This window comes from Sander lucioperca, chromosome 21 (genome assembly GCF_008315115.2).
Source record: "Sander lucioperca isolate FBNREF2018 chromosome 21, SLUC_FBN_1.2, whole genome shotgun sequence".
NCBI lineage: Eukaryota > Metazoa > Chordata > Actinopteri > Perciformes > Percidae > Sander > Sander lucioperca.
In genome coordinates this window covers 11,904,234-11,927,786 of record NC_050193.1, presented here as the reverse complement: position 1 = coordinate 11,927,786, position 23,553 = coordinate 11,904,234, and the positions used below count along the sequence as shown (strand labels likewise).

General features: G+C 40.7%; 3 protein-coding genes across 4 annotated transcripts; 1 reads left to right on the top strand and 2 right to left on the bottom strand.

The window, feature by feature from the left end:
• Positions 1-8,833: 8,833 nt before the first annotated feature.
• Positions 8,834-17,238, bottom strand: dhps (deoxyhypusine synthase). The gene is made up of 10 exons (XM_031312850.2): positions 17,063-17,238; positions 16,196-16,395; positions 14,751-14,906; positions 14,519-14,640; positions 13,858-13,954; positions 13,259-13,345; positions 12,695-12,800; positions 12,500-12,603; positions 11,518-11,643; positions 8,834-10,206 (listed from the first exon to the last, which is right to left on the bottom strand). The coding sequence occupies exons 2-10, from the start codon at positions 16,388-16,390 to the stop codon at positions 10,111-10,113; spliced, it is 1,089 nt and encodes a 362-aa protein (XP_031168710.1). The 5' UTR covers positions 16,391-16,395; positions 17,063-17,238; the 3' UTR covers positions 8,834-10,110.
• Positions 17,239-17,759: 521 nt separating this feature from the next.
• LOC116059592 (guanine nucleotide-binding protein G(I)/G(S)/G(O) subunit gamma-12-like) lies at positions 17,760-18,511 on the top strand. The gene is made up of 2 exons (XM_031312772.2): positions 17,760-18,142; positions 18,282-18,511. The coding sequence occupies exons 1-2, from the start codon at positions 18,050-18,052 to the stop codon at positions 18,405-18,407; spliced, it is 219 nt and encodes a 72-aa protein (XP_031168632.1). The 5' UTR covers positions 17,760-18,049; the 3' UTR covers positions 18,408-18,511.
• A 314-nt stretch (positions 18,512-18,825) lies between these two features.
• On the bottom strand, positions 18,826-23,550 carry fbxw9 (F-box and WD repeat domain containing 9). 2 transcript variants are annotated; one of them, XM_035996777.1, is made up of 8 exons: positions 23,180-23,550; positions 22,835-22,979; positions 22,588-22,735; positions 20,854-21,877; positions 20,540-20,688; positions 20,228-20,431; positions 20,072-20,137; positions 18,826-19,798 (listed from the first exon to the last, which is right to left on the bottom strand). In XM_035996777.1, the coding sequence occupies exons 2-8, from the start codon at positions 22,954-22,956 to the stop codon at positions 19,724-19,726; spliced, it is 1,788 nt and encodes a 595-aa protein (XP_035852670.1). In that variant the 5' UTR covers positions 22,957-22,979; positions 23,180-23,550; the 3' UTR covers positions 18,826-19,723. The 2 variants fall into 2 exon arrangements, with proteins under 2 accessions (XP_035852670.1, XP_031168631.1); XM_031312771.2 differs by having other exon boundaries at positions 22,835-23,550.
• Between the last annotated feature and the right edge of the window lie 3 nt (positions 23,551-23,553).

Sequence of the window (23,553 nt, the reverse complement as noted above, 5' to 3'; positions counted from 1 at the left end):
TGATAGTGAGCATATTATGTGCGGAGAGACTGATTGCGTGCATGTGTGTGTGTGTGTGTGTGTGTGTGTGTGTGTGTGTGTGTGTGTGTGTGTGTGTGTGTGTGTGTGTGTGTGTGTGTGTGCGCACGGAGATATGTGATGAAACACCAAGGGGTTGAGATCCAGCTGTCTCAACAGAGGCTTTTCCACTTAACTATGTGCCCTTATGTAAACGGCAATGTCAATTTCTGCACTCTGACTGAAGGGGAGAGACCAGTTTGAGAAAACAGCCAGTGGCCACGTCTACACTTGGGCGCTCCATACATCGTGTGCAGTTATAAACTGAGTAGAACACACACAAAGTGTAAAGCGCACACCCTAAAACCATCAAAGCACCCAACCCACAAGGCTGTAGGCCATGAAAACACTCTAAAAACATTTTAACTCTACTTAGGAACATCTGCAGCTGATCGTAACCCAGTGACACCAATTTTCCAATTCTGCGCCTCTATCAGGATGCAACACATTGGCACAATTACGAGCTGTCAATAAGTCACAGCCCACGTGGCAGAAGCTTATGATTATTCTCAACCATAGTAAACATCCAATTTGAGAAGATTGTAACAACAGGATTGCCTGGCTCCACCGTAGCACTCAAAAAGCAAGACAGGCCAAATGCAAAAGTGAGACACATTGAGATCCTCACAGCGAACGTTTGAGGTGAGGTGTTGGACAGCGTGCGTCAACCAGAGTGCTGTCATTACAGGGGAAGGGAAGGAATGAGCTCATAGACATTAACGGCTGTGGGTTCGACTGGGGGAACGCAAAGGGGAAGAGAGAAACCGATGGAAAAGATGAAAAGGCAGAGAAAATAACACACGAGACGAGCCACTGCTAGATGAAAGGATGGTGGGATAGAGGCTTTTAGGTTGATGGAGGAGAGGAGTTAAAAAGGAGTAAGTGTACTGTCTTTGATGGGTGCTGGGACCTTAATTGACCTTCTCTCTTGAGACGGCACGTTTTATTGTGAACATGTGGAGACCGACCAAAGAAAATAATGCACATGTCATAAAATAAAACAGAATTTAAGGAGACGCTTACAACTACAGTAAAATGCAAAACAAAATGTTAAAGATTCATAATTATGTAGATACTTAAGTTTTCCATGAACTGAGTGACAAATAATAACCTGGCCCTAAAATTACGCTAATCTAGCTAGGGTCTCAAAAATTCTTCTCGTACTGCTATCTGTGAGAGAGAGTGTAAAAGAGAGATGCTCACAAAGTATGAAGAGTGAGCAGACAGAGAAAAAAACATGGGTTTTCTAATTTCTTCCCAGTAGTTCCAAAATCACAGTGTGTTCTGAGCGGTTATAATTTGGTGTTATTGGTTGATTGGACCACAGACTGAGAGAAAGAGCATTGGCCTGGAGGAAACTAGAACGCGTCTAACAGGGTTTTTACTCTGTGTGAGGTTAAGAGCAGAGTTTTAGGTTTCCTGCTTAAAAAATTTAAATACAAAATTGTTTCATTGAGTGGTATTTAAAATGTTCAGCTCTTTCCAAACTCTCAGACCTGGCTGTAGTAGATTTGTGACAACAATGATACAGCATTAGTGATAGTGCCCGAGTTCACTGCTTCCTTGGAGCAGCTCTGCAACAACTTGGCCCACAGTGACAATAGACAGCCGGTTTAAACGTATTTAGAGTCTGAAGTTCCCCAAAAGTGTCCCACTGACTCATACCTTGTACATGGTGGAATATTTATGCTGCTGAAAATAAAGAGACTTAAAAGAAGATGGAAAAAATAGCATTCAATGTGGATCTGGAGCTTGGAATGACATTCAATTATTTACTAAATGTGTCGTTTCCAGACAGGTAAAATTCAACATAAAGAAATTCAGATTAATAGGTGCTGCTCCAGGGGTAATGCGTGTATGTGCTTGGAGATATCAGGCATCATTTGACAGGCAGTAATAAGAAGCAATAACATATAAATACAGTATCAGTTTTCTGAACTCAACATGGATTTAGCAGTAGTTTAGCAGCAGAGGAAATACGGCCCTGTGCTCTTGGGCCATTTCATTTTACAGATAAAGGGGCAGAAGTATAGTAGAACAGAGAGGGGCAAACGTTTTTTAAGGGAGTGCCACTTGACTGGCCACTTCCTTCTAACCTAATTCTCCATTCTGTCATTGAAAAGCTATTTTTATAAGAGGCCACAGGAAGTCTGGGAGTGGACGAGAACCATGCACACATACAGTACATACAGGGCTGAGAAAGTGCAATGACTACGACCTGTGAATGAAAAAGATGTAGAACATAGGACTGCTGTGACAATTCACTCCTTTACAGAACGTTATAGATGAGGGATATACTGTAGCCTCTAACAAAGTATTAGAGGTGACAATGAAAGCAGAGGTCTATTTTGGTGTTTATTATTAGTTTTACGCATGCTTTTAAGTCCTCTCACCACAAACTGTCTAGTTGTCTCTGTTGGCCAGGGGAATTCCTGGCAGAGTGATTTTTGAGACTACAGGACTGAATCACATTGCCAGGGATTTCCAATGGCTGACATGAAGAAAGCCAGCTCTTTCTCACAGACACACACTAATTTGCTAACTCCCAAACAGTCACATCCATGTTTCTAATTTGCATACGCAAACACACCCATCCCGCTCTGTGTCACGAACAGGTGCTTGCACGACCTGGCTGTGCGGCAGCAGGACTTAACCCACATGTGAACAGTGAGTGTCTGCCATGTTCACAGTGGTTAAGTTCTGCCGCCACAGGGCTGCAGCCAGCAAGGGGAGAGTAAAGGTCATGGAGGGGCCGGATCATCAAACCACCACTCTTCACATTAACACCATGCAGACTTCAGACAAGCCCAAAATATGAAACTCTTAAGATATAAAGGGTGTTTTCATCCGAGCATTAATGAAAAGACCTTCCTCAAATCAATGCATGAAACGAACATAAATGGCATATTTCCATCATGTTTTAATTTACATTCGTTGAAGGTCTGACTGGCACTTTTTTAAGTACGTCATCTCGTTGCACCTTCTTCTCTTTCTTTTTTGTGCCCAACTCCTAATATTCACATAACAGTAGTGGATAGTAACCATTATAAATTTTCTGGAAATGTATCTTTTCTGGAAAGTTAAAATGTACGCTAAATTTGGATGGAAACTTGGCCAGTTAACATATGAAAACTGTGTATGGAAATGCACTTCCTCTTTTAAAACAGTCTATCGATAAAGAGGGATGAAAAACGTGCTGCTGCTCATTTTCTAAATTTACTCTCTTTTTATGGGCCCAACAAAGTCAGAAGCCCACTTAATCGTCTCTGCCGTGACAGCATGTGTGATCGAGTTGGTGTGTGGTTCACGGATGACTCACTATTGCGTCGTGAAAGCGTAAGGCCAATGCAGTGTGGCCAAGAGGGGTGTATGGGGGCAGGTGTCCCTATCCATAAGCTTCTGGTAATAACTGTAATCTGTTGAATTAGCTGAAATTGTGCAGCTTCAGTGTGTCAGTGTTTGCTAAATGTCAGCTGTCTCATTAGTGTTAAAGACTGCTCCTGTTCCTGTAGGGCATGCAATGTGTGTGTGTGTGTGTGTGTGTGTGTGTGTGTGTGTGTGTGTGTGTGTGTGTAGTCACCTCTGTCTACCCCCTCCCCTGCTGGGTCAGTCTCCTGTGCCTGCTGTGCTGATAATCAGTGTGTGACGTTGGCTGGCTCAGTTCAGCAGGAACAGGAGACTGGTCTCCTTTCCACATACGGTACATACACACACACACACAGTGTACACACACACACACACAGTTCATTTTAACTCCACTATGACTGTAGCTATCGTCTCAAAGTATGGACGTGTACATGCATGTTTAAATAAATGTATTTTAAAATGACTGACAATTATGAAATATTTTTCTTTATGTTAAAGTCATTTGTCTCACTGAATTCCTAAATTGCAACATGTTTTCCAACATGTTTTATTTTGTAATGAAACACTTTACTTGGATTAATGCCTGATCTCTTGTTGCATTTGCAGACTATTAAAATCTTCAATTTTCATGAAACCATAAAAGCTACTTTAATTAAAGAAAACCAATGTGACCAAATAAACTTTGAAATCTATAGCTCGCTTGTAGTAAAATATATCTAATAAGGTCTGCTGCAACATTGGTTTCAGTGTTTTGTGTGTGTTGCTCTTATCTTTTTTTGATGTTTCAAAACCAAAATTACTTTGTACTTTCTGTTTAATTGTCTGTTGTTGGTACCATGTTTGTAAAATAAACAGGGACAGAGTTGCATTTTCTTCATATGTGCGATTACTTTTTGAACCAAAATTTATAAAATAAATATGACGGCAGATTGATAATGTGTGCATTCAATTTGATTCAAATTAAATGTCTTTGAAAAAGCAGTACATGTGTCTTGTATTTTTTTTTAACTATGCCTACAATTATAGAATAAATGTAACATCAAAAACCCAACATATATATATTTAACCCGTTACCTTTCTCTATCTCCCTTTTTCCTTCTTCTCTTGTGTCAGGTCAGGAACATGGAAATTGAATACTGGTTTTCATTTTAAATAAATATTACACCAAATTAGGTACCCGGATAGCTCAGTTGGTAGAGCGGGGGGCCCACATATAGAGGTTTACATCTCGACGCAGTGGGCCCGGGTTCAACTCCGACCTGCAGCCCTTTGCTGCATGTAATCCCCCCCCTCTCTCTCTCCCTTTCATGTATTCAGCTGTCCTGTCAAATAAAGGCCTATAAATGCCCAAAAAATAATCTTTAAAAAAAAACAATATTATACCAAATTTCACTGACAAACGGTTCCTCCACTCAGCTTTTTGTCTCTGGCTGGAATAAAAGTCTGCTCGCTCTCATGGCACCTTACTGCCTATTCCCAACCAACTAATGTTATGATAAAAATCTATTTTCACGTTGTGTTACTTCAGTTTGATCACAGTACAATTATGCAACATTAACTGTTTACCTCTTGTGAACCCTGCACAGTATGAGACTTTTACCACACATTTGCATAGCTTAAAACATATTTTACAGATGACTACAGAGGGGAAAAAAAAAAAAACAAGAAAAATAACAGACAATTAAGTTTCATGGTGTTACTGAAAAAGAAAAACCTATTCTAGTGAGGTACCAGCTCAGAAAAAAGAAAGAGGAAGAATCAGGACACACATCTACATTCAAATTACAATAAATCAAATGTTTAAACTGTCCTTAAGCCACATGCATTGAAGAAGAAAAGTCTGACTTCTCATTTTGTCAATTTAACAAAGTATAAAGCTGCCAGCAACCTACAATACATGAAAAATGACAAAGGCGCCCATAAAAATGACCAACTCTTGAGTCATAATCGCTTAAAACAGGGGTCTTCAACGTTTTTTAAGTCAAGGACCCCTTAACTGAAAGAGAGACGGAGCAGGGACCCCCTACTACAGATATTGTATAAAATAAAGTTGCATATTAATCTGGTCCTACAATAACTTTTAGGGCAGCCTAAAGCATTTATAGATACCTTTTTTGCATAGAATACTAAGTTATTCAAATAGCCTAATAATTGTTGGCATGATTTTATTAATCATGTTTTAATGTTAACCCTTAAATGTGAAACAATGTGAAACAGTCAATCCTTTGGGTTGAACTGTATCTGTGGATGGCTACCTTAGTGACTACATTACCTATTGGCCAGTAAGCCTACCATCAGTGGGGATATATATTTGCTAATAATATGTTAGAATCATGTTAAGACTTTTTAATTTTTGAGAAAACTTTCAAAAATTAACAATAATTTGGAGGCCCCCCTGGAGTGACTCTGAGGACCCCCTGAGGGTCCCGGACCCCCTGTTGAAGATCCCTGGCTTAAAATATTATTAGGCCGTGGCCGGTTAACTCGGTTGGTAGAGCGGGCGCACATATGCAGAGGTTTATTCCTCGACGCAGAAGGTCTGGGGTTTGAATCCGACCTGTGACGGTTTTCCTGCATGTCTTCCCCCTCTCTCTCCCCTTTCATACAGTATCTCAGCTTTCCTATCCAATAAAGGCAGAAATGCCCAAAAATGTATATATATATATATATATATATATATATATATATATATATATTTATTTTAATTTTTGTATGTATATAAAACAATATTTTTTACAGGCCTATAGATCAGTTGTAGGTTGTAAAAAATATTGTTTTACTATTTAGACACACAAATACAGCAGAAGTAAAACTATAATACAATATATTTACATGTAAACTGATTTTATCCAACTCGTTTCTCTGCCTTTGCTCAATTTTGTGTATGCCTGTAGCTGCATCACTGAAAATATTATAATCAGTTTTAAAATGTTACTATTACTATTAGGCTACTATTTTAATGGTTTACAGACATATTACATCAGATACTGGGTGAAAACTATGTTACTGGTTACCACAGGTGATACCACAGGTGATAGTACGCTGTGGTTAAACTACGATTATAACCATGGCTGTATTAAGATTATAACAGATTTGGGGAAAAATAGTGACACTACATCTATCCGGATGTTTGTCCTTGCTGGGGTGGTTGCTAAAGCAACAGTGACACATGGCCGTCATCAGCCTCAGCCATGCGTCAGAGGAGGAGACGGCGGTTCAACTGGCGACTTCCTGTTTGAGAAAGCAGCGCGAGGTAGATGTAAAAGTCATCCTTTTATCACTCATGTTCTACTTCTCTCTTCCATTTATTAAATTCTTTACCCGCCTTCTATACATTTATTGCTCTATTGTTTTTCTTCTTTATCTGAATGTTTGTCTTTCTGTCTCGCTCAGCCCCTCCTCACTCTGCAAATGTCTTTTTTTCCTCCCTCTTTACACCCACGCACTATTATACTCCTTCACCTGCCGCACCTTGCTCAGGTTGGCCAATAGGTTTCCGAGGTGGGAGTTCCTATGGCAACATAACAGGTAAACAGAGGTGGAGATAAGGAGTCAGGACTATAATACATCCATGGCCAGGAAGATGCATTTGGGGGAGAGAGCCACAATAATTTATTTATATTTTTTTAATTAGAAATTCTGTTCTTTTGTTTCCTTTATATGCCCAATACAAGTCGATTATCGTGTCTTTACTTGTGGTTTACTGTTGAATTTGAGCGTATTAAGAGAATATTAACTGTAGACATATAGATTACATTTATGTTTACTCAAAAAAAAACGCTGTTTGCACTTAGCAGCCCAAGAGGCCAATCCCATGGCAAACAAGTCTGCACATTAAGCTAATTCCTGTGAGCATAGGGTAATAACTGAAGGTGATTCAGACAAAAACATCAACATTTTTATCAGCACTTCTCTTCTGCTGTCTGGAATATGGTGCTGGACATTATGAGGACACTGTTCAGAGACTTCAGTTAAAAAAAACCAACCTGAAACAACAAAAATGAGCAGGGAAAAACAACAGGATTTTGAAAAGTGAGGAGGGCACGTTCCCACCTATCCCCAGGGGAAATTATGGCCTTGCATACACACTTTTAAATTGATATATATATATATGCAAATGGGCACAAATCTATCCACTGTGTATTTCCTTTCTTTTCCCAGCCCTATTCACAGATCCACCCCACCCTGCAGCTGTGAAGCAGGTCAACTCTCCCTCTGTCTTTTCCTTCTTCTTTCTCCCTCCCCGTCTGACTCTTTGGTTCTCTCACCATAAAAAAAGCTCCCAATCTAGCCGGGAAAAGACATAATTGCCATTATGACTGCTGTGGCCCTGCACATCACACAGTGTAGTGATTGTTCCGCAGAAGGAGGAGGGGAAAAACACTGTCTGCTCTGTGCAGACGCCACACAATATTATCATAGCGTGACTACAGCTCATCCACACGCATGCACACACACAGTCTCTATCTCACTCTTTTTAGTCCTCTCAGTATTTCTGTAATCTTTCCATTAAGCACAGAGCAAACATAAGTTACTATAGGGCTGAGAATCCACACACCACTGCCTTTTACATTAATCTTTTAACTGTCGAGCCCTGGGTAAACACACACTCACACAGTGTCACCGCCAATAGGAAATGATAAAAGGACTGAATGGAAAAGCAGTTTGTACTAAGACAGAAACGCCCAATTTGGGTGTGTGTGTGTGTGTGTGTGTGTGTGTGTGATGAGTGTGAGAGAGAGACAGAGACAGAGACAGAGACAGAGACAGAGACATGGGGCTGAGGTTTTGGGAATGTTGACCTTATCCCAGTTCCAATTCCACTTCTCCATCTCTGTTTCCAAAAAAGAAAAGGTCACCATTCCCACTAAAAAAAAGACACTCTGACACTTTAAACTCTAGGAAAACAAGTGAATATATTATATACACTTTTGACACAAAAACTACCCACATTTCCATTCCAAAGTCTGCAAATATAACTGGGTTGTGAGTGTAACAGTGACTGTGTGTAAAGGATATGGGAGCAGTGATTAGCCAGAGGAAATATCCACTCCCACAATAGCAGTCTGATGTATTGTGATGGGAAATGGCTTTAACATTGTTACTAGATTATGCGGTTGATTCTGCTGAAGAAAGCTAAAAGGGGAAGGAGCTGAGAGTCACAGCACTAACTACACATGCAGAAGTTGTGATGCTCTTATGAGCCCCTCAGGGGATTGGAGGGTAGGATCTTACAAACAGCACTAAGGTGACTGGAGGATCTCGCTAGACATCATTTCATCTCTGAAGCAGCATTCGCCTCTCAGTGGATTATCGTTGAGCAAGTTTGCCACCACTTGTACGTGAATGAGATGTTTACAACTTTGTTTTTCTTTACACTTTGACAAACTCAAAGTGCAATGGAGAACACAGTGCTGAGTTCTGTTTATTAAGAAGAGACATTTCAAAAGGTTGAAAGCTGAATCAGAGTTTACAGAAGGTCTCTCAATTGCCAAACAAAAAAGGTTATCAAATTGAAGGCTTATAAAATAGATAAATACACTCAGTGTCCACTTTATGTGTTCTGGCATGAAGTCTACTTTTATTATGCCTATAATGTTCTGTTTTTGTTGACAGTGTCACAGAGGTGTTAAATGTGTGTAAATTATGTTTTAGCATTGAGGTCATAGTTACTGGTGGCGTTGGACCAGACTGCATTATATTTAGAAATTTTTCTAATATTATGCTCCCTTATATATAAATAAAACCACCTTTAACTATGGTCTCAATAATAAAAAATATAGATGGATTCACATCATCAAAAGCTGAACATTATGATAAAAGGTAGAATATATGGCAGACATTTAAATTGCATTAGATTGTATAAGTGTAGCAAATAAAGTGGCCACTTTCTGCAGTTCAGATGTTTCAAATGCAACTGAGGAGCTGCAAACTTTAATATTCAAAATATTCATTTTTCCTCAAACAGTAGATCCGCAGTAATCTCTTATGTGCTCTGTCACAGTCATGTGAAATTAAAGTGTCACATGATGGAACCCTTGTGGCCTTCTCAAACACTACTGCACAAAGACTTTTTGTAATGGGAAGAAATTATAGATTATAGATTAGATTATGATTTATTAAGTTATACAGGCACATCTTCCATCCTGTAACAGTGACAAGAAGGTAGATACTGAGAAGCAATAAGGTAATGTACAAGTGATGTGGCATGCCACAACTAAACTTAAATATAAATCAAAACTCTTAAATAACATTCCCTCATGAGTGTGTATCACACACACACACACACACACACACACACACACACACACACACACACACACACACACACACACACGGCTAAAACCTGATGCATTTTAGACTCTTTGGTACATGCAATAGCATGCTGCCCATCTATTACAGCTATCTGAATAGAAAGGGAAAAACTGTACTTGTTTTAACAAGTAAACATTTTCATTGAAAGCATTAAGACAGGAAACCCCCACCACTAACTCCCAGTAAATAAGGTTTTCAATTGCAGCATTGTATGTAACGCTGCTTCTTATTGTTGCCAATCCTTAACCATGTATTTTCAACAAAAAGTTTTAAAAGATTAAACTGATATCTGCAATGCAATTAGTCCAACAAGGGAAGATCCAAGGGGACAAAGCTGGTTGTTTCTAACAGAGCACTGAAGGGGGCAACCATTTAATCTGTTTTCTTGCCAGCAGTCAGCTTGTCGGCGTGGAGAGCGAAGGTCTCGGCCACAATCAGAGGGAAGACTAAAGAGGCATCTGCATACACCTGGGAACAAAGAACAGAGCAGTGTACCACTTTTCTGCAAGGTTATATTTGTTGTGTGTTACACACTTACTACACTAAACTGATTCCAGTCCCTGCCTTTTATATTTATGTTTTGTTGCTTTGATGCCACACTGCACCCTTGGACCACAAACTGTGCAGACACTGCCACCTTGAGGCCAAAGGTGTTAGAAACATCCTTTTTCCAAACACATTTTCCACCATAAATTGTATTCAAGCTCATTTGAACTCTGGTGTGAACCAAACAACCAAACTCTGGGCCGCTTGAAAACGGGGGTCTTGGTTCGTTTCCGAGTGCGCTACAGTTCGGTTCACATTAGGTGAGAACGCGATCCGAACCAAATATAGGAAGTGAACCAAAAAAAAGTTAATTTACTAGCCTGCAATTTAAATTAATTCAACCCTGCACCCAATTTACGGACTTATATATGATTTATCTAATGATAACTTCCAAATCCATAACTTATGGTCATACATCGCTCGTCGTCTGTGTTACACATCCTCTCTTAGGGACCAAAATATAAATTAAATAGAATAATGTAAAAAGTATGGTGTAATAAGCAAATGCTTCAAACTACAACTGTTTGGTCAGTTTTGAGTATGAACGAGTTAAGATGACAATATAGGGTGACCCTTTTTAACTATTTATGTTACGTATGTGATGTTGTGTATCTATGTGATGGAAATAAACTAATATAAACTAAACCAACCAACAGGAAGGAGTTAATTTAATTCTCTCTCTCTCTCTCTCTCTCTCTCTCTCTCTCTCCTTTATTCGCTGTCTTCTCAGCTGCTCACATTGTCGCCTTGTTCGAAAATATTAGAAATGCTAAAAAAACAAACATAAAACCCATAAATTTGGTGCTGGCTCCATTATTTCTGAGAGCAGGAAGTGTCGATGAGTTTCATATGACCGTTTCCAAAGCGTGACATTTGTTTACAATGTTTGGTGAGCTTGACAATTGTGCAGTTTGAATGCTAACTAGACCAAATGAAAAATGCAACAATGTTGCAACTTCACCCCCAAATCGCACCGAGTCTACAGAACTATAGGTGTGAAAGCAACCTTAATGTTTGATGTCAGCCAATCACCATTAAAGAGCAAGAACAGTCCACCTTTTAAACAGTTCAGGTGCATTATCTGGGAAATATATGTAATAACTAACTGAAGCAGAAGAAGGGAAGACTTGTAAGAAAAGAGTATCTGAGGTTATAATTGTAATAAATGAAACATAATGTTGACATTAGTCTTGGTCTGGTCAAGGCTAATATTGGTAGTATAAATATCAGTACCTTCACCGGTGTGGCATCTGTTTTTATCTTGCCCCAGGATATAGCCTCATCAGGTCTGGCCCCAGAATCAGAGCCATCGAACTCCTGACCCGTGTTCACAAACACCGCATGCTCAGCTCCATTCCTCTGGAAGGAGACAGAAGAGAGACATCAGTGCGTCAGAAGAGGAACCAGTTTTGCAGGTTGAGCAGGCACACATATACTGAGAGGTTTATGCCTCAATGCAGAGGTCCAGGGTTCGAATCCGACCTGTGACAATTTTCTGCATGTCTTCCCACTCTCTCTCACCTTTCTCACCTAGCTGTCCTGTCAAAAATAAAGGCGGAAAAAGCCCAAAATAATCTTTAAAATAAAAAAAATAAAAATTTTCATGACCAACAGTAGTGGAGGAAGTATTTACTTTACTTTACTAATGTAAAAGTAGCATTACTGCTATATAGAAATACTCCATTACAAGTAAAAGTCCTGCATTGGAAAAAGTCACTTAACTAGATTAGTGCAAAATGTGCTTAAATTATCAAAAGTAAAAGTACTCATAATTCAGAAAAACGTGTGAGTAGCATTTTACTGTTAATAGTTGGAAGAGAAACTAATTTTAACTATTTTATATAGCTACTGTTGGGTAGTTTAATCTATAACAATGCATCCTATTTTATAAGCTCATGATATTATTTGCATGTAAAATCTTAAATGTGGAAAGTAACTTGTAACTAAAGCTGGTAAATTAATGTAGTGGAGTAAAATATTTCCCTCTGAATAGTAGTGGAAAAGAAATACGATGGCGCGTGAAATGGAAATACTCACTCAATAAAAGGACCTCAAAATTGCACAGTATTTGATTAAATGCACAGTTACATTCTGCAACTGATGAAACATTTCAATTTATATGCAGAATTGTTTATAAAAACTGATGTGAAGTCATGTATGAGTGCTAAAGTAAGAAATAAACATGTTATGTGGAAATAAACATGAAGTTAGTTACCATAAGATTAGCATTGCATATGTGGTGTTTGACCAGCCCTCCTCCCAGGATGATCATTCCCGTCCTTTTGGCAAACACCGCCTGGCTGTTCAACCTGCGAATATCTGAAATAGAGTCCACATTCCTGACATAACCAACAGATAACACTGAGACAGCTACGGTGAACCTGTTCTCTAGCAGTAATGTTGCTTTTACCTTCCACTATGTCCAAAACTAGGCCAGGGTTCTTAAAAGAGTGGAAGTAGAGCATGTCACCCAGAGAGCCGTCTGTCAGAGCAGGACTGAACACTGGAATGTTATTCTGAAACAGAATATAATATGGCATATTTAATGACTGATGTATAGACAAAAACACAATGTACGTACAAATTATACAGAGTTGGTAAGTAGGGCTACAACTAACGATTATTTTCATAGTCGATTAATCTGTCGATTATTTTCTCGATTAATCGATTAGTTGTTTGATCTATAAAAATGTCAAAACATGGTGAAAAATGTGGATCAGTGTTTCCCAAAGCCTAAGATGATGTCCTCAAATGTCTTGTTTTGTCCAAAACTCAAAGACATTCAGTTTACTGTCACAAAGGAGAGAAGAAACTAGAAGATATTCACATTTAACAAGCTGGTACATTTATTTTATACTTGTCTGTATTGTCAGAGTTTCAAGCAATTTGATTTTGTGTCTTGAATGGTTTAGTTTTTCTTGTCTTTTTGGTTCCCTTATGATGTAATACATTACCAATATAAAGCAGGACTCACCTTGTACGCCCAGTAGTAGACAGAGTCAGTATTATTGATCTCCTTGCCAAGCCGATGGATCATTTTGGAGGGAGTCCAACGGGTGCCCTGAAATAATAAAGGTCAAATATTACATGATGTAGACAATATTATAAAATGAGAGTTTGGAACATCCTGACTGCACAACTGTGTGTTATGAGAGGATATCAGACTAAAGTCCAGTTCACACCAAAGATTCGTGACGATACAAAACAGTTTGAGAACATCGCAGGGAAAGGTTGCAGCGGTCTGAACTGGCCCGTCTCAGCACGACTTTAGCCAGCTGATGGCGTTGCCTGCGACTCAGCTGGTCAAGTCCCCAGTGGCTGGTTTTAGAACATAAGAGACGTCACCTGTTTCAACAGCCAATAGCGTAAACGGAGTACGCTTGTAAACTACAGAAATTGCGCATTGGTGTGAACTGGCGGGTTTTAGGACGTTGCAGACCAGCGTGTCGCATGTAGTTGCAAGTTTCAACTGGTCACAAATCTTTAGCCTGAACTGGGCTTAATAAGTACTGCTATTTCATACAACTGTGCTGCGTGCAATAGACAAACAATACGCTAATAAGAGAGACCCACTTCTGTGTTCTGCTCCAACAGCATCTGGTCCAGGATGGGCATCAGCCAGTCTTCAAACTTACAGTAGTTGTCATTGGGCACCAACAGATTCCCTAACCTACATCCAGCAAGCACAGAGGAGGAGGAAGAGATGAAGGGGATGAACAGGGACCAGACATAAACAAACAAATTAGGGAATCTGCTATATAAGCTAGGACTTCTAAAGATGACCTGCCTGCCAAAACCCTGCATCATGTCTTTTATCATTATAAGTATACAGCACACCTATTTATATTTTTTTCAATTGTTCACGCATGCGGCCACGTAGGGAAAAGCCGCTGCACCCAGCGTCTTTTTTCTGAGCGCTCCGCCTTTTTCAGTGTGACCACTCTGACACTTCTAGTTGAAAATCTCTGAATTGTTTAGAAAAGCGCTAGTGTCGTTACTGTTGCTCCTTTGACAGAAAAGCCCATTTGTGGGAGCAAATCGGCCGGACATTGAATGTTGCTGGTGAGTGTTTTTGCTTTTATCAGCGTGTACGTGAGTAAGTTTGCTACCTAGCTAACGTTAATGCCATTGTCATAGAAACAAAATCCTACAAGCAGCGCTTCAAAGCGCTGGGATGAAGCACTCCCCAGCGCCCCATCAGCGTTTTTCTGCCTGAGAAAACCTGGTTGCTAACCTGTTGATGCCCCTCAGGCGGAGCTCCTTGCCGGACAGGCTGAATTCTCCCAAGTACGTGGGAGCCAGACACTTGATGAAATCCTCCTCTACACCTCCAGCTGTGGTTACAATCACATCCACCTAACACAGAAAGACAAAACAGATTCTGAGAAACTAGTCCCGCTGTCAAACTGGTAGATTATTTGAGATGTTACCTGTGATGTCACTATGACAAGTTTATGAATTCGTACCATTTTGTGCTCTACCAGGTAGCGGATGCTCTCTCTGACTCCAGAGCTGATAAGGTTGGAGGTGTAACCCAGGAAGATGGTGCAGCCAGACTTGCTGCGGTGTTCATCAGACTCGTTTCCTTCACCCTCTTCCACTGGCTCAAGACGCTTCTCTATCTGTGGGTGTGTGGAGTCATTAGACAACAATGGCCAACATTACAAATGATCAGAGACAGACTGATCACAGGCTTCTGAATCTGTATCATCTGAGACCTTTTTCACTTGAAAAATTATCTTTCATTTTGACGAACGTCATATGTGTATTCATGGCTCAATTTAAAACGGGATCACATAATTATTTTTCTCTTACCATTCACTATCCTGCATCTTTTTTTTCTCGAAATAAGTTTCCATGGTGGTCCACCAGAAGAAGAGGGACTTTGCCTCTCTATACCCCTATCTCTCCCCACGTTTCCTGTCTCTGCACTAGTCTCGCACTGCCAGACCTTCCTCCACAGCACTGCAAGTGGCAAGTCCACACAGCATTCCAGGATGGGAGAAAAACATGCTCTGGTTTATTGGCATTTCTTTAAACCAATTATAATCGTCATGGGCGGCGCTAAGCGTCATACAGAGCAACGCCGCCGCTGCAAAATAGCCTCGGGAAAGAACTTGTTTTGGTGGAACGCGTGTACATTCAAAGGTTGTTTTAGTCGTGAAATAGAAAACTCAGATTGGACAGATAGTCTAGCTAACTGTCTGGATTTACCCTGCAGAGATCTGAGGAGCAGTTAACCATAGTCCTCATAAATCCACCAACACAAAGAAGTCCCAAGGTAACGGATATCCGGCCTAAATGAGTGAAATCTGGGGGAATTTCCGTCGGCAATGGAGCCATCCCGGAAGTGGAACGTTGTGGATATAGACTACCTCTGCACTGACTGTCAAAATTAAGGCCAAAAAAATTTAAGAAAAAATAAATAAATACAGTGAGGTGTATAGCTTTTTCCAGACAAACAAGTACTTTGTTTCTAGAAAGACAACCTGCTGTTGTATTATTTGTAATTATTTAGTACTGTGAGCCCCACCAATGAAATCCCATTCACCTCCATTGTATTGGTGGAGGAAGAGAGAGGAACAAATCACAGAGACTAATATCTCAAACCCTGGGTCAATAAAACCAAAACTATCTGCATGGCTATCAGAGGTAAATTAGAACATGTGCTTTATGTAAGATAACGGTAGTTACACATGAAACCGTAGTTACAAATAAAAGGAAGAAAAAAGTGTCACACACTCTGGCTCCATATGCATTTCTCTAGTTTATTTAGATGACGTCTCGGCCCTCAGGCCTGTGTGCGACACTTACTTTCAAGTTTACTTCCAGTGATCAGCACCTCACGACAACCCTTTGTGTGTGTTACTTTTCTACATTATAACCTTCGTTACACATCCATTCCTCTCACCATGAGGTTGATCTCTTGGATGGCCAAGGCCATGCTGCTGGCCTGGAAGCCCGTGCTGATGTAGGACTTCAGCACTGCGTGGAGATCAACCCCCTGGTTGAAGTCGTAGCCTCTGATCTTTTGCATGTCAATTGGGAGCTCGCAACTGGGTTTAAGGACGGCCTCCATGGCAACAGAAGGAGCATGGTCTGCCATCTTCTCTGCAAAAACAAAAAGAACATGTTAGTGATGTGGTTATCATCAAGGGGATGTCTAGTAGAGCCTTGGTCAGGTAATAATGGATGTAATCTCTCTTCAGTCTGTGGTGACTGTAGCAGCTCTGCTCTGACTGACATACTGAAAAACTGAGCCGTGACTGAGCATTTGTCTGATGTGTAACAGCTGAGAAAAACCCTATTCTGTAAACTCTACAAAGCATTCTGAAGCACTGTTCTCCAGAAGGCCTCTGGGTGAGGGCGAACTTTGACACTAAGCGATAGATAGAGAGGATTCAGAGGAAGCCCACAAGGGTGTGTTCATGGGAACTGTTTTCTTGATCGATGTTTTTGCCATAATTCATAACACAACTCTAATACACCCTCACTCTCTCAATGCATACGTTATACCGTGGCTTTAGAAAAACATTCAGACCCCTTCATTTACTTTAACTTTATTTGCACGCAATAACCCATAATGACAAAGTGAAAACACATTTTTTTTGCAAATCAAAAACTGAAGTCCCTTAATTGAAGGCTATATTATTTAGGCTATGATACGATATGACTGACGTTAACTAGCAGACAAGCTAACTGTGAGCTTGTTTTGTCCTATCGACTGACTTCAATCATGAATGAACATTTGCAGATGGAGATGAAAACATAACGTTACCTATTCTTGAAGACACGTGAGTTGATTAAGATGGTTATAGTATCTACTAACGGCTGTCACCGGGCACAAGAAAGACCGTAAACGTTACTGAAGACCATTACCGTAAACAACCAAACAACGCATGGGTCGCCTGCTGCAAGCTCCCACTACGGAAAGTGCGAAAGGACAAACAAGACCAAAAAAATAACCCAAACCATGTGCTCAAACCACGTACCCCTAGGGGTACTTTAGAGTACTGCAGGGGTGACGTGACTTTTTTATTTTTTTTTTATTTATAAAATATCAGTCATGCATAATTCCTAAAATAATGATGGAGTAAATGCTACTTATATGTATCCAAAATAAAATGACTTAATGGTTTCTGTTCGAGCTTTACATTATTGTTGTGTTTGGCATTAACAGTGTGATGCTCCAACCTATTTGAGCTGGACAAAGGTGGTTTAAATTATTCCATAAACAGCTGGTTGTTTTAAACAGTGCATGACATTTTACATTATTGTGTTTCAAAGGTTAAATGTCACTCTACAAAGTAGAAACTGCAGCTTTTAGGAGTAGCTTAACAATTGCAATACTTACAGTAGCGGGCCTTTAAATTAGGAAACGAGGGAAATACCCAAGCAAGTTAATTAACACATTGTAGCTTAAAGGCAAAAAGCATGTAGCTTTGTAGCATAATGCCTTGGCTAATAACCTTTTCATCAGTGGTTGCTGTGAAGTGATGTGTGATGTTAGTGACATTTCCACCACCACTGTGCTGTATGACCTTTCATATCACAGAGCCTTTGAACTCTCCCCAACAGAGAATAAAAGGGGCTACAGGTGAGGAAGAAAAGTGAGGAGCTTCTCTGACCAGACTCCTGAACAACCTGTGCTGACTCTTGGGATTCTGTACAAAATCATTTTCTTGCTGCTCCTTTTAGTTTTAAAGAAGCATATTGAGTCCAGAAATAGAAGGATTTTTTTTGCTGAGTCTTCATATTGAAGGCCATGTCAGGAAAGATGTGCAGCAGCAACAGTGTTATTCAGGCACAAAAACTGGTGGATCAACTTCAGCTGGAGGCAAGCATGGAGAGAATAAAGGTATGTAAGAATCTGAATAATCTGATCAGTCGTTGGAGTGTACTGACATGCTCCATGTATTATTAACATTCAATGGCACATAGTTTTGTCATGTCTGAAATCCTGTGAAATGCCACCCTGTCCACCTTAATCCCAGCAGATCTCTCTGACAGCAGCAGATTTGGTCCGGTACTGTCAGGACCACAGGCGCAGTGACCCTCTGCTCACCGGCATCGCTGCCTCGTCCAACCCGTTTAAAGATAAGAAGACCTGTGTGCTGCTTTAACAGTCCTGAGTAGAGCTGACCGACCATTAACAGACTGCCGTGGGGACAACTCCTGTCGGAGTGTAACCACAGATTTTCTACTGTCAAATGTGTACAAGATAATCCTTCTAGTATGGCAATAAATCTGCTATTTGAGATAATGCATGTTAAGCCTAAAACATAGGAAATGTGAAAAATACAAATAATGGTTTTGCATTTGTAAATACTTTCCATTTATTTTCTCTTTATTCAATGTTGCTTCTTTACACATATCCCTTAAAAGGTTTGATCTCAACCTTTCAATAGTATGGAATTACATGGGTAACTTGACTCAGGACTTGAATTTGAATAGCTGCTTTTCCAAACATTTAGCACAAAGCTATTGATTGTATGTACTCCCCACAGGGCAGTGAACACAGCCAGCCAATAATTCAGACACTAGATTTTGAGGCCATTTAATGTCATCTTCTGTGGAAATAGTCCTTCAGTGTGTTTTAATAGATGCATGCGTCAAATATTGTGCAAATGATTTATAGTTAAGATTCATCCAAGCATTTCAATTGTTATACTTTTTTGTACACACGCGCACACAAACACACACATTCACAGAGTATTGTGTTTAAATAAATAGCTTTACAAATACAATCGGTGTGTCACAGAGTACTTGGATACAATTATTTCACTGTACATGACAAGTAACTAATGCTTTTGGTACAATGTCAGTTACTGTAATGGATTCAGACACTTTGGGAGCATGCAAATAGCCTGCTATACACTAGTTTCAATGCTGTTTGAACGCACAACAATTAGGAGGAGACAAATTCCTTCAAATGCAGTGTCTTTGAAAGCTATGTGCACGAGACAAACATTACCAGTAAACACATTTCCTGTGTTCACATATGTGTTTGTAGGGAAATGTCTTAAACAGGATTAAACAAGGAATTAAAAAACGGTTGAGGGCTTTTAGCTGAACCAACACAAGGGACCTGAACCTTCTCAAATGGACCCCTACCATACAACAATATAAACACAAGAAAAAACTAAAATGAATTAAAAATGAATGATGTATTACAGCGAAATTAAACAACATTTGTGTTTGGCAGTGCAGCAAAATAAAAAATAAAATGTTTGGCCATATGTACGACACAGGGCTCAACGGTCTTAATTTCCAGTCCTACCTTCTCGTGTTTATTTCTTAAATGAATACTAACATCTGTTTTGAAGTGTCGTAAATCTTGTTGTAAATTCCAAAATGCCATCTCGTTTTCAAGGGGGTGCTGATAGGCGTCACCACCTGCTTTTTAAGTCTTGCCACAGAGTTTGCGGGTCTTGCTCTTTCATTTTCTGGGCCTCCAGACGTCCACACACACATCCCCTGAGGCTACAGCAAGGACTCCAGCATCCACACTCAGCTGACAGTTGAAGACAGACAGGCGGAGAATGGGTGATGACACAGGGGAGGGGGGGGGGGGGGGGAACAGAACAGAAATGAGAATGACAAAGCCTGGATTACTTAGTGATACTGTATTGATTATGACTTTGTGCTATAGTTCACTTTTTTTTTTTACTATTTCTATTAGACGCCTAGTTAAATAAAAATGAATCTTTATACAATCAAAGTCCTCGTAAAAATGTAAACAATAAGATCATTTAATTATCTATACGTTGCGGTACAAAGCACTAACCCCACTGACTCCAGTCTGGTGATGCAGTGTGCATAATGTTCTTGGAGGAGCACAGGGGATATGCACCTGTAATACAGACAAGAAATTACAACTTAAAACTGTTAAGTAGCAGAGTTAGTTAAAATGTAATGCAACAAAGAATTTGCCTCATCCTACCTTGACAGTACTATCAGAGGAACAGGTGTAGAGGCTCCCAGGGGACCTGTGGATGCCAGTGACCAGAGCCGTGTGTCCAACATCAAAGTGGGACAGGGGTTTTAAGGTCCCCGTCTGCATGGAAAAGGAGTGGATCATGCCGCTGTTGTCTCCTGCCCATACTTCAGAGCCACTGTAGCTCATGGACAGCAGATAAGAGCTCAGCTAGAAAGGAAGCGGTTGGTTGGAGTTAGTCTTGGTTTACAGGTGCATCTGAGCATATATGCACACTAACGCAAACTTAAGAGTGTGTGCCTGTGTGCTTGCATTTACCCGAAGTTTCTTCAAGCCCTTGCCTGCCCTACGGTCATAGACAGCCACAGTGCAGTCTTTACTCCCAGAGATGATGTACTTGTCATCTGCAGCTAGGCACATTACAGCGTTACCATGGAGACGGAGGCTTTTTACCAGGGGTTCAGCAGCTGTAGACAAAATGATATCATGAATAACCTCAGACACTAAATGATTTGTCTTTATTTGATAGCTAACTGCTATCTATCATCACTTATTTTTTTAATAATGACATTTATTTGCACTTTATGCACACTGACAAATTGAAATGCAAGTGATATGCTAAATCCCCTCACCTCTGATGTCATACATGCTGACCCTCTTGTCAAATGTACCAGCCAGCAATACATCTGTCTGAAAGGACAAGCAGAGGACAGCGGCACCAGCCCTGATCAGGCCCCTCTCTGCACCACCTGCCTGTAGGTCCCACAGCCTCACTGTGCTGTCAAAGCCCCCTGAGGCCAGCAGAGGTCCCTGAGATGCCAGGCACCAGACCCAGCCCCGATGAGAGCTGAAGTCACCCTGTCCTCCCAATGTGTGGAGCAGCGTGCCACCAGAGCCTGTCTTTAGATCCCACAGTTTAACATTCCAGTCTCTGGAGCCTGTGGCACAAACTGCTCCCTCTCCCCCTATGAGGAGGACTGAGTTGACCTGGGCAATGTGGCCTGAAGTTAGGGTGATGCACTCCAGCGCTGGGGGTGGGCTAGGACTTCTAGGGGGTTGACGCTGCTCCATCTCTACCCGTCTTCCATTACCCAGATTCCTGCCGTAGGCCAAGACCTCTTGGTGATTTAGAGAACCATCCTGTCCCTCATTGCCACCAAACACCATCATGTGGTCCCTTTCCTCTTCCATTAGTGCTGCTGCATTATCCTCCAGTCTCTCTTCCAATTCCTCTCTCAATCTTACCAGTTGGTCCCCACCTACGATTGGCTGCATTTCATCATCCTCACCTTCCATTGCCACCTCCATCCCTTCATCAACACCATACGCAACCTCCTGCGCTTCCACTCCCACCCCTTCTACCTCATCCTCTCTACCATCTTCCTGTCCTTCTGCAACTGGTTCACCATCCTGCCCTCCCCTTTGCTGCGGTCTCACTTGTTCCCTTTCCTCCTCATCCCCTTGAGTCTGTCTGGCTACAAGGTGTGATTGGCCTGTCCAGCAGGTTATCAGCTGCTCCATCTCCAGGCAAGCAGAGGGCCAGTCAAAGTCCTCCCTCGGCCCCACTGGAAAGCCAGCTCGGGATCCTATTAGTCTGTTTGCCCGGAGCTGCCAAGCGGTGTTGTCCTTACCCACATTACCCAATGCATGACAGACCTAAAAAGAGGAGGAAGAGGGAAAATATTTAATATATGCAAGACTGATAAAGGCGTAAAAGTTCCCTGTGGAGTTTCTGCCCTCTTGTAACAATATGGACACACTAGTGTGAGGACACACGTGCATGTTCTTGCGTGACACAATGCACATTCCTGCTAATGGTTTCATACTATTTCACTGATCTACATGTGGGAGTAACATGCCAAGAAACACAGTAATGTGCCAACAGAGGCAGGGACGAAGAAGACCGCTTGCTAATGAACATGAAGGATGAACAATGCAGGATTTAAAACACTTTAAAGTAAAATGGCTCTGCAAATGTTTTATGATGAAGGAAATTCACTCAACACGTGTTAGACCTCAAGGATAAACACAATGCATGTTGAGTAATACTCAAGGTAAACATAACTTTGTATGTTTACAATTAAACTCCACAGGGCCACCTATAATACATGTTGATTCTGGAAAACTAAACTTGTTTTTTGTTTTGTCAAACAAAAATATATAAAGTGAATGCCTAAACAACAAACTTAATTGAGGGCTAATAACACTGTTATTTTTCCCAGTCAATTTGGAAGCATACTGCAAAACAGAGAAAGATATAACATAGTGATTTAGTAATACGATTGAACAACACCAGCAAGAAAGTTAGCCGACAAACGATCGTCAGTGGAAGTGAGTGATGGGCCAAAAAAGTCTTTAAAACTAACCTTTGGCAGCACAGTGATGACGCACTGAGCAGGAAGGTGTGACGCAATGTGGGTTACCATCTCCCAGGGTAATGACAACAAGCCACTTGCCTCAGCAGAAGGTGAGGGACTAACATCTGCTGAGGATGGGTGATCAGCAGGCAGAAGGCTGGAAGGAAAATATAGATCAACGTGATTTGCTTATTATACTCTCGTATACTTGCGCGGAATGAACAGCTAGTTAATTGAGTGAGAAAGAAAGTCTTACCCCTGCAGGTCAGGCCCAGAAGATTCAATACTGGGAGAGTTCACAGGGTCAGGAGATGGTCCACCCTGGTCACTGCATGTCCCTGCCTCCGGTTCAAGCAAGTTAACCCTGACCTCAGACATTTCCTCCTCTCAGCACAGGACCACTAAGTTAACGTAACTCACACACTGTAAGCCAACATTAATTTAAACTACCTCTATTTTATATTGTCGGCTGTATGTGGTTTAATACATAAAACATCAAATATTTTGACAATGAAACTTCACAAATGTTTGCTCTTTAGGGCTTAGCTTAGCGTCACCTACATTGCTTAGAGATACAATGCTTGAAGAAAACTTTAGCTACCCGTGAATGCAATCCATTTCTTTTCGGTGCTCTCGGTATTGGCAACAGATGTCTGTTGAATCAATATTTTGTAACTGTCGTTACAGAAAAAAAAAACGACTAAATTAACGTCAGCTTTAACGTTACTCTACCGCTGTGCAGGTTAACGCTAGCATCAAGAAACGTTACTGCTAACGTTATAGCTATGTTATTGACACCAAGTCCTGTTGACAATGTTAGCCGCTGGTCAAAAATCGTCGCCAGAGTCAGTGTAACAAAAATGGTTAACGTTACCACTTAAGACTGATATCATTGGCTAGCTAACGTTAATGCAGCTTTCAACTATTGTCAAGGCGAACTCCTTCAAAACATTCTCAACACCATTTCCGGTGCTA

What these genes read in the sequence shown, in the direction of transcription:
- dhps (XM_031312850.2), bottom strand. Translation starts at nt 16,390, where the DNA reads ATGGCAGACCATGCTCCTTCTGTTGCCATGGAGGCCGTCCTTAAACCC. An exon ending in TATGCAATGCTAATCTTATG is followed by an intron (nt 11,644 to 12,499) that starts GTAACTAACTTC and finishes GTCTCCTTCCAG; the next exon opens with AGGAATGGAGCTGAGCATGC. An exon ending in CAGATGCCACACCGGTGAAG is followed by an intron (nt 10,207 to 11,517) that starts GTACTGATATTT and finishes CTTTGTTCCCAG; the next exon opens with GTGTATGCAGATGCCTCTTT.
- LOC116059592 (XM_031312772.2), top strand. Translation starts at nt 18,050, where the DNA reads ATGTCAGGAAAGATGTGCAGCAGCAACAGTGTTATTCAGGCACAAAAA. An exon ending in CAAGCATGGAGAGAATAAAG is followed by an intron (nt 18,143 to 18,281) that starts GTATGTAAGAAT and finishes TAATCCCAGCAG; the next exon opens with ATCTCTCTGACAGCAGCAGA.
- fbxw9 (XM_031312771.2), bottom strand. Translation starts at nt 22,956, where the DNA reads ATGTCTGAGGTCAGGGTTAACTTGCTTGAACCGGAGGCAGGGACATGC. An exon ending in TCTGGGCCTGACCTGCAGGG is followed by an intron (nt 22,736 to 22,834) that starts GTAAGACTTTCT and finishes TTTTCCTTCCAG; the next exon opens with CCTTCTGCCTGCTGATCACC. An exon ending in AGGGCTTGAAGAAACTTCGG is followed by an intron (nt 20,432 to 20,539) that starts GTAAATGCAAGC and finishes CTTCCTTTCTAG; the next exon opens with CTGAGCTCTTATCTGCTGTC.